Source organism: Tupaia chinensis, unplaced genomic scaffold (assembly GCF_000334495.1).
Source record: "Tupaia chinensis unplaced genomic scaffold, TupChi_1.0 Scaffold150243_1, whole genome shotgun sequence".
In the NCBI taxonomy this organism is placed as follows: domain Eukaryota; kingdom Metazoa; phylum Chordata; class Mammalia; order Scandentia; family Tupaiidae; genus Tupaia; species Tupaia belangeri.
In genome coordinates, this window is record NW_006210084.1 from 528,492 (window position 1) to 538,578 (window position 10,087).

The window sequence follows — 10,087 nt, forward strand, 5'->3', positions numbered from 1 at the left end:
TATTTTATTTTTTAAGTTGACCAGAGAGAGAGAAGGGAAGTGAGAAAACAAGCTGCCAGGTCTGGGACTCAAACCACAGTCAGCCATGTGGGAGTCCAGCAGCCTTAACCACTATACCATCTGCCGGCCCCAAAAGCAGTCTTTTCTTCTAAGACAAAAGAGGAGGCTACTGCTTCATGTGCAGTAAATATAAACATTCTTATTTATCAATTATACCTCAAAGAAGCTGAAAAAGATCGGAATAGACAAACTGCACTCTTAGCTTATACTTATGACAATAATTATTATTATTTAGGTTTCTGCCATAGGGTGCATGCGCTTGCCAGTGAGAAATCGGGGGTGGGGGGGACGATGGACGGCCACACTGCAATCCCTTCTCTAATTCTCCTCTCAGGATTTTGGTCTGCACACGCGCCTGGCATGATTTTCAAGGCTCCGGTCCAGGATTCGAATGGAGTCAGCCATGTGGGAGTTTAGCGTCTTAGTCACCATTACTACCTCTGGCCCCGGCTTTTAATTATTTTGCACTCCGAGATGAGGCATCGAGATGAGGGTAAGTTAAAACTCAAAATCTTAAAAATCAGTTGTTAATATGATCTTTTTACAGTTGAAAATCAAATTAGTAGGAGACTACCTCTGTTGTGAAGTAAAGGGCAACTCTACTCTCTTCCAGATTCTTAGAGTAACTCGTCCCAGATTGGGCCTACGTCTAGGGGTATCACGCGACGCGGCGACGCGGCAATTCACCACAGTGCTGCAACGACTCTGCGGGGCTGCAGTGCCCCGCTGCTCCCCCACCACGCAGCGCATGCGCGCACCCCCATCCCAGGCTCCTCCTCTTCCTCTTTCTCTTCCTGTGGCCCCCATTTTGGCAGACGCGTCGGAGCAGCGCTAGCCTCGTGGGCTTTGGTGAGAGACACTGGCCTGGGCGTCGGCGTCGGCAGCAGTAGCAGCGGCCACAGTCGGGTAAGGAGACATCGACGAGATACTTGAAGTATTGATAAGACTAAGGAACTCTGTCAGAATTTGAAAAGCTAAAACAAAAGCGTGATACCTAGACACTACGGAAAGGAAAGTAAAGATGCGGAAGAGGCGAGTTTTTGTGAATGAGGATCGCCATGTAATGGCGAAGCATGCTTGGGTTTACCCAACGCCAGAGGAGCTGGAGGCGGTCCAGGACATGGTGTGCCACACTGAGCGGGCACTGAAAGCGGTGTCTGACTGGGTCGATGGGCAAGAAAAAGGCGCGCGCGAGCCCGCCGAGCCTGAGAGGATAGATGCGCCCCTAGAGGACGAGAGCCGAGGAGCGGCCGGGCGTCTTAAGACCGAGAGAATTTCCAGAACCCTGTGGGCCGTGATGCGGGTTGGCCTCGTGGCGAAGGGCCTTCTGCTCACGGGGGACTTGGGTCTGGAGCTGGTGCTGCTGTGTAAGGAGAAGCCCACGGCCGCCCTTCTAGACAAGGTGGCTGGCAACCTGGCCATCCAGCTCCCTGCCATAACAAAAGATAAGTATGAAATACTCCTGTCTGTCCCTGATGCCGCAATTGTCATAAAAAACACAAAAGAGCCCCCATTGTCCCTGATCATCCACCTGACATCTCCTGTTATCAGAGAAGAAATGGGGAAAGTATTAGCTGGAGAAACGCTGTCAGTTAGCGATCCCCCAGATGTTCTAGACAAGCAGAAATGCCTTGCTGCCTTGGCGGCTATCCGACGTGCCAGGTGGTTCCAGGCCAGAGCCAACAAGCTGCACTCTTGTGTCATTGTCATCCGGGTCCTGAGGGACCTGTGCACCCGTGTGCCTACCCTGAGTCCCCTCAAAGGCTGGCCTCTGGAGCTTCTGTGTGAGAAGTCCATCAGCACGGTTTATAGGTACATGAGTGTTGGCGAGGCCCTGCGTAGAGTGCTGGAGTGCCTGGCATCAGGCATCATCATGACAGATGGTTTTGGCCTTTATGATCCATGTGAGAAAGAAGCCACTGATGTTCTTGGGCATCTAGACAGACAGCAACGGGAAAATATCACACACAGTGCTCAGCGTGCATTGCGCCTTGTCAGCTTTGGCCAGGTCCATAAAGTCCTGGGTATGGACCCTTTGCCTTTCGTGGGGCCCAAGACACCAAAGGAGGAAAACCCCATGGACTGCACCGTTCAGATCCGCCCTGAGGCCACCCACTTCTTTAAGTCCATGAAACATGCCATAAAGGAGGATGGGAACGAGAAGCCGCCTAGCAAAAAGAGGAAGATGCATAAGAAAGACAAAGCAGAGCCGCACCAAGCCCTGAGTGCCTTGATGAGACTGAACCACTTGAAGCCAGACCTGCAGTATAAACTGGCTTCCCAGACAGGTCCTGGCCATGCTCCCATCTTCACCATGTCTGTGGAGGTAGATGGCAACTTCTTCGAGGCCTCTGGGCCATCTAAAAAAATTACCAAACTTCTTGTGGCCACCAAAGTGTTACAGAGCATGGGATTACTGATGAGTACTGAAGTAAAGGACTTGAGCAAGGGGGAGGACTCAGCCCAGGAAGCTGTGGTGGAAGCTGTCTCCACCCCCAGTGCTGCCCTCCCATCAAACACCACTGCAGTGTTTGGGCGCATCCTCACAAAGCATGGCAAGAACCCAGTTATGGAACTTAATGAAAAGAAGCGTGGCCTCAGGTACGAGGTCATCTCTGAGACTGGGGGCAGCCATAACAAGCACTTTGTCATGGAGGTTCAGTTGGAAGGACAGAAGTTTCAAGGTGGTGGTTCCAACAAAAAGATGGCGAAGGCATATGCTGCCCTTGCTGCACTAGAAAAGGTGTTTCCTGATGGCTCGTTTACCCTCGAGACTATCAAAAAGGAGAGAGTTCTGACACCTGTCAGAGGTAGTCCAAAATCTTTTGCTAAGCCACATAACCTTGGCTTTGGAATGGGCAACCTCATGCACAATGCAGTGGCCCTGCCTCTCAACCTGCAAAGGCTGGGAAGAGGAGGAAACATCCATGGTGGAAGGGGAGGATTTGGCAGTGCCAACCATGAAGGCTACTTGAATGCCGGTGCTGGGTATGAAGGCAATTTGGCCACAGCCAGCCCCAATCAGTTCTATAGCAGTGGAGGGCATTTGGGGAATGCTGGTGGGGGTGGTGGTAGCTCTTCTAGCTATAGCTCCTACTGCCAAAGCAACAATTCTAATTCACCAGTGTCCCCAAAATGTGCCGGGAAGAAGCAGCCTCATGAGGGCCAGCAGAATCCCTCATATGGCTCAGGTTACAAATGGCACCAGGGTCAGCACCATTCCTACAACCAGAGCCGGTACCAGTCCTATCATGGCCGGAAGCAGTCAGACCAGGATTAGAATCAGTCCTACGACCAGGCCCAGTGCCAATCACACCAGGGCCAGCAGCAGTCCTATAATCAGGGCCAGTGCCAGTCCCACCAGAGCCAGGAGCAGTCCTACAAACAGGGCCAGTACCTGTTGCATCAGGATCAGCAGCAGTCCTACAGACAGGGCCAGTACAGGAGTTGTGGTCCCCCACAGGGAAAGCAGAAAGGCTATAACTATGGAGAGGGCAACTCTTCCTCCTACTTTAATTCCTACAGTGTCCCCAGCAACAGGGGCAAATCCAACTACATCTGCGAAAGGAAAGTTAACTGTGGTGATAGTGGAGACCAAAGCAGAAATAGGCACAGCTTAGGTGGGTCACCCTACACACTCTGGTCACACAAAGTCTATGGTGGAGGTTCTGGGGGTGGCTCCTCATACCAGGGTAACTCAGCACAGTAGAAGAATGGCTTTCCGGGGTCCAGCCAGAGTTACTATGGTCCTTCTAGCTCCTACAGGTTGGCGACAATGAAGATGCAAACCACGGTCTGGTCTATTACAAATAAAGCTGCAGATTTGTACCCACTGCACTTAACTCCCTGTTAGAAGTTTCATTTTATACCACATCCCAGTTAACTTGTCAACCACCCTCCAGGCCCCGGCCTCACCCTGTCTGTCTTGCTGCACTGTGCAGTACAGCAAGCCAGTTCCCTGACCCATTCTGTGACCCATATTTAGCCATATTTGGAACTCTGTCTTTGATGTGTTGTTAATTGCCATTAAGACTTTATCTGGGTAGAGGTTTTGTGATCTTGCAGTTCAGTATCCCTCGATTTACAACTGGTGTCATTGTAAACTCAGTTTGTCTTTAAGTGGTTAGAGAAGGGGTATAGCATCTGTTAATGCTTTTGTGAAGTAACTTAAATGAACTGCCTAGATTTTAATACTCTAATGTTTTAGTTTTATAAGCAAAGATTTTCTTTCCAAAACCAAGGGGAAAGATTGGGGTTTGGTTTTGTCTGTCTGGATCATTCAGACTGTACATCTAATACAGCCAAATGTAGACAAAGAAAACTTTGGGGGAAGAAAGTAATTCTTGCTTGTTGTAGAAGTCTGATAAAACATAAAAGGGTATTAAAAAAAAAACTAAAAACTCTGGTAATGCCATATACGAGACAGGCCCTGTTAATGTTTTGATAATATGTTAATATATTCATACATTAATAAGGGTAGGGTCATGACTATAACAAGCCTCCAAATACATAGAGGCTCAAATATAATAGCAATTTATTTCTAGGTCACAAATGTGTCCAAGTCAGTTCTGAGTTGTCAGTGTGTGTAGAAGGGAGCCAGTGCTCCACAGATTCGTTCTGGGATCCCAGCTGACAAATGCAATTCCATCTTTTTTTTTTTTTTTAAGAATAATTTATTTATTATTATAATTTTTCAGTTTTGACCTGAGAGAGAGAGAACAAGCCACAAGGTCTGGGACTCAGACCACAGTCGGCCATGTGGGAGTCCAGCACCCTTAACCACCATGCCATCAGCCAGTTCCCTAGCCCCAAGACAATTCCATCTTTAACACATGGCTTCCAGAGGTACCCTGGGAGTCAACCTCATTCCATTCGGGAGAAGGGGAAAGCACGTAGAAGCATAACTGGTAAGGCCCAGAAGTGATAGATTCACTTTTGACTCCATTGTCTAGAACTCGATAATGTGCTTAGAAACCCACCTAATTTGTTAAGGAGTCTGGGAAATGGAAATGTATTCTGGCTGTGTAGCCCAGACAGAAGGAAATGTTTGTTGAAAAAATAATAGTCTCTACCCTAGTATACTTTTTTCTAGCCTTTTCTAATACATATATGTGTATGTGTTAGTATGATTCCGATTATATTGTATATTCAGTATTAAAAAAAACCCCAAACTCAAATATCAGTATTTCCCATATAATTCTTTGTAGACAGGCTGCATGATATGGAAGGGAGCGTCAAAAAGTTTGTGGACAATTCATACTATAGGGTCGGCAGGTGGCATAGTGGTTAAGGGTGCTGGACTCCCACATGTTCGACTGTGGTTCAAGTCCCAGACCTGGCAATTTGCATTTCTTACTTTCTCTCTCTCTCCCTCCCTCCCTCCCTCCCTCTTTGGTCAAATTTAAATAAATAAACAAAATATTTCAAAAAAATTCATGTTATAAACTACAGGATTTAAAAATATTTTTGCACCAAAATAGGTTTTTATTTCAGTTCCATTTTCCCACACACTTTGTCTGAAGTCCTCTCATAGATCAGGGTTTCTCAAACTTGGCACTGTTGACACTTGGGGTGAGATAGTTGTGGAGGGAAGAAGAGCTACCCTGTGCACTGCAGGCCGTAGAGCAGCATCCCTGGCTTTTCACTAGATGCCAGTAGCACAGCCTTCCCCCAGTTGTGACACCCCAAACTGTCTCCAGACAATGCTAAATGTCTCCTCAGGACAGGCAAAATCACTCCCAGTTGAGAACCGCTGATCTAAAGCAACAGTATATAACTACTTCTCTTCCATTAAGCAGCTATTGCTTGCTTGCTTTTTTTTGTTTGTTTGCTTTTATATCTCTATGGTAAACATAAAGATATAAATGGTAAACGTAGAGATGTTTATGATAAACATCCTATTGACAAAAACAGTTGTTATTTACTTGGGAGAGAGGCTCAGAAGAGGAATTATTAGGTAAGTAGATGAATATTTTTAAGTCTCTTGATACACAGTGCCAAATGATTTTCCACAATGGCTCAACCAGTTTACTCACCTGCCTGTAGTGCAGTTTGTTATAATTTTTTTAATTTTAAAACCCCACAGCCATTGTTTAGTAAAAACATGAATCCAGTCCTTGCGATGGGTTTGTCGATAGGATTTCTGGTAGTGAGCGCAGGCACCAGGAGCTCCAAACTTTTTGGATTCACAGCAGCGGGGTCAGCAACCAACAGGGTCTGGTCATATTGGATGAGGATGTCTTCGATCTCCTTTTTAGAAGCCTCATTCACATATTTCTGGTAATGAGCCACCAGGACTTTGGAGATGGACTGACCAATAGCATAAATCTGGGCCACGTGGCTACCACTCTAGACACGGACACAGATGTCAGCACCAGCAAACCACTCCTTGCCCAGAAGCAGAACAGGTTCCATTAGTTTATGTTGCAGCGTGTGCGGCTCGATCGTTTCCTGGAACCTTCTGTTCACCTTGAGAGGCTGTTACCCATTTGCAGTGTACGGCGGCTGTGACTGTCTTCTTGCCTCCGAAGACTTGCACGGACTACAGCGGGCCCTTGGAAGGCATGACTGCGGGTATAGAAGAGGGATCCTCATCGTGCGGCGCTGCAACTGGAAGAGAAAACACAATCTTGTTATAATTTTTAAAGATTTGGTTTACTTGAGAAAAATTATTTGTTATTTCTTTTTTCTTTTTTCAGTTTTGCCAGAAGGCACCATCACTTTGCATAGGAAGAGAAGAGGGAAAAATCACACCTTATGGGGAAATAGTCACACCACAATTCCTTTTCCTCCATTTCTCCCTTGTTTTGGGATGTGGGGCATGCACATACAGGTGCCTGGCATGTTTCTTAAGCCTCCATCCAGTCTGGGACTCAAACTGCAAGGTCAGCCAAGTGGGATCTGGCTGCCTTAACCACCAGGCCACAGGTAGGCCCAGTTTATTATTTTAAGATAGCCTTTCTTGGGGCCAGCAGATGGCGTGGTGGTTAAGACACTGGACTCTTATATCGGTAACCATGGTTCGAGTCCTGGACCTGGCGACTTGAAAATCACACCAAGTACCTGTGTGTTCATGCCTGAAACCCTGAGAAGAGAATGGAGGAGAAGGGACTGTGGCATGGCTATCCCCTCCCCCCACCCCGGGGGGTGATTTCTCACTTTCCCTCTCACTGTCTCCAGCCATCACCTCCTCTCACTGTCTCCAGCAATCACATGTGCCCTATGGCAAAAAAAAAAAAAAAAAAAAAAAGGAAAACTTTCTTTTGACATCCTATACACAGTTGTTATAACTTGGTTTTTATCACAGCATCCAATTGTGACTAGCTCTAGCATTTAAACAGCTGTTCTTTATTTACTTTGGTTAAAAAAGACTTCTAGGGAATGATAGAAAAGTGGATCAAGGGTTTACTTTTTTCTTGGTTTCCAAAATCTTAAGAGTTTTTGGTTTCAGAGTGGCTCACTGAGATCCTGTCTTGCCAAAATACTATTTCATATTGCCATGCCTGAGTCCCCGTCCCATTGTTTCCACTGTCTCCTAGGAGCCTCCCAAGATGTAGGCTCTTTTCTAAACCAGGACTCGGCATGAATTCCTCATTGTCCTCATCCAGGCCACCTTTGTCTTGTTCTTTGCAGGCAGCCTCAGTTATTGTCATTTGCGGTTGGATTCTTGCATACACCCACACTCAGGAATCATTTAAATGGATTACTTTCCTGTAAGGAGGACAAAAACTTAAACCTACAAGCGCCCTGCTGTTTTATTACTTCATGAAGATTGGTTAGGAATGACTATTCCCGTGGGATTGTGAAAATGAGCCAGTGATCCGCCTAGCACAAATCTCTGTCCTTTTATGTAAAATATTATTAGGCTTTCTAGAGCTTTGCCTTGATAAAATCTTTCCTAATCCAATAAATTTCAATAGATGAAATGTTTGCCTCCTCCATCCTTTTTCAGTCCCAAAGCTGCTCTCTTCTGGTTTAAATGTCCCTTAAATGTACCATCTATTGTTACTGTTTATATAACCCACTGTTCAAGTAACATGAACGTATTTTCAAAACAATAAAGGCACACAACGTAAAATATCAGGGGTAATATATCAGGTGGTAATATCAGGCTTAGAAATGTGACAGAAGGCATTAGCCCCACAGAAACTGCACGGGTTTCATGGCTTTTCTAATACTTTTGCAGACAGGAAAAAGTCTTCTCTGAGGAGACAGAAGGAATTTAAGCCCTGGACACTGTTAAACCATTAATTCACTTAAAGGCTGAAGGTCAGGGCCTATACAGACCCTGAGTAAGTCTGCAGTCTCCTAGAGGCATCCCAGGGCCCGAGCTGGCTGATGAGGGAAACCGCCAAATTTGGCACCACTCATGTCAGAGGGGGCTACCTGCACCCTTGTTTGTTCCCCGCAAAGTGATTTTGTTACCGAACTCAAATCACGTTCGCTCACCCAAGCGCTATAAAACCAAACCATAGGCACATGGTGTGGTGAAGGAATGTACAGCTTTGTGGCAAAGCAAGGAGAGCGGGCAGCGCAGCTGATGCTGAAAAGGCCCGCCTCCCCGAGGTGTTTTCTATATGCGTTTTTTAAGGGCAAAAATTAGGGGCAGAGGTCCTAGGCGCACGATCAGTTCAGTGATTGGTTTAAGAGGGCGTGATCATCTTGTGGGCATTCTTGATTGGTGAGGCCTTAGATAATCAAATTTCTCTTCAGGTTTCTGGAACCATTCAGCCTGGAGTCTTTGAGCTGACAACCAGCAGTTTCCGACCTCCAAAACATCTTACATATTAAAATGAAAACCTTTCCTTTAAGTGAGAGTTTTAGAGGTCAAATGGCCCTCACTGCTGGTCCAAGTTTGTCATTATCATAACCAAAGTCTGAAGACTTACTCCTTACTCTGGGCCATTACAATGCAAATGGACTTTATAGTTCAGGAACCCTAGAAAATACATTAGGGAGTTCTAGCTCGGTTTCAATTTGAATCAGTGGCTGGCAGCTGGGTTGCACAGTGAAATCACCTGGGGAGGTTTTTTCTTTTCTTTCTTTTTAAAATTTAACTTTACTTATTTTTTAATTTGACCAGAGGGATAGAGAGAAAACAAGCTGCCAGGTTTGGGACTCGAACCACTGCCATCCACGTGGGAATCAAGTGCCTTCAACCATCATGCCACCTGCCGGACCCACCAGGGGAGTTTTATAAAGTATGGAATGTCTGGGGTCCACCCGCAGAAGCCCGGATGGAATCGGGTTTCAGTAAAACTCCCTGGCTGATTGTAATGTGCCGGGTTGAGACCTACCGAACTAAGTACCTACCTGCGGCCCATATACGAACAAAAGAACCCGGGACTGTGAATTGAGGCAGCGCTGCCAAATTCTGGGTGTTCATGGATCAGCGTCCGGGCCTTCAGTTTCCTTATCTGTACAATGGGTGGTGGCCAGCACCTCACAGCCCCCTCTAGCTTTAACCTTTTTTATCTGGGAGCTAGATCGGTGCTTCAGCGACTAGAAGCCCACTCCTCTCTCCCCCACATCGCCCCTGCTGATTTTTCTGGTTTCCCCGACCCGGCGCTGGCTGCGGGGAGTCCCAGAGGAAGCCCAGAGCTTTGCAGGCCATCTCCACACACCCGCGTGGTGGCCAGCACCTCACAGCCCCCTCTAGCTTTAACCTTTTTTATCTGGGAGCTAGATCGGTGCTTCAGCGACTAGAAGCCCACTCCTCTCTCCCCCACATCGCCCCTGCTGATTTTTCTGGTTTCCCCGACCCGGCGCTGGCTGCGGGGAGTCCCAGAGGAAGCCCAGAGCTTTGCAGGCCATCTCCACACACCCGCTGCCCGCATTCGGGCCCTCGCTCCGGGCGCACAAAGCGCGCCGCGCTCCCACCCCGGCCGGGAGCGAAGAGCCAGCGGCCAGCCCAGTGCTGCCCAGCGCAGCCAGCCCGGAGCCCAGCCCGCGCACGTGCACGCCAGAGCTGCAAACTTGTGCCACCGGCTCTGCCCGTCCCCGGGGAGCTCAAGCGCCTGCCAACCGC

General features: G+C 47.5%; 1 protein-coding gene and 1 pseudogene across 2 annotated transcripts; one reads left to right on the top strand and one right to left on the bottom strand.

Moving 5' to 3' along the window:
- The first annotated feature begins 882 nt into the window (after positions 1-882).
- On the top strand, positions 883-4,031 carry LOC102494824 (interleukin enhancer-binding factor 3-like). Of its 2 annotated transcripts, XM_014585661.1 has the most exons (2): positions 883-3,303; positions 3,505-4,031. In XM_014585661.1, exons 1-2 carry the CDS (start codon positions 1,082-1,084, stop codon positions 3,767-3,769), a joined length of 2,487 nt encoding a protein of 828 aa, XP_014441147.1. In that variant the 5' UTR covers positions 883-1,081; the 3' UTR covers positions 3,770-4,031. The 2 variants fall into 2 exon arrangements, with proteins under 2 accessions (XP_014441147.1, XP_014441145.1); XM_014585659.1 differs by lacking the exon at positions 3,505-4,031 and having other exon boundaries at positions 883-3,430.
- Positions 4,032-5,570: 1,539 nt separating this feature from the next.
- LOC102494420 (40S ribosomal protein S16-like) lies at positions 5,571-6,625 on the bottom strand (annotated as a pseudogene).
- Between the last annotated feature and the right edge of the window lie 3,462 nt (positions 6,626-10,087).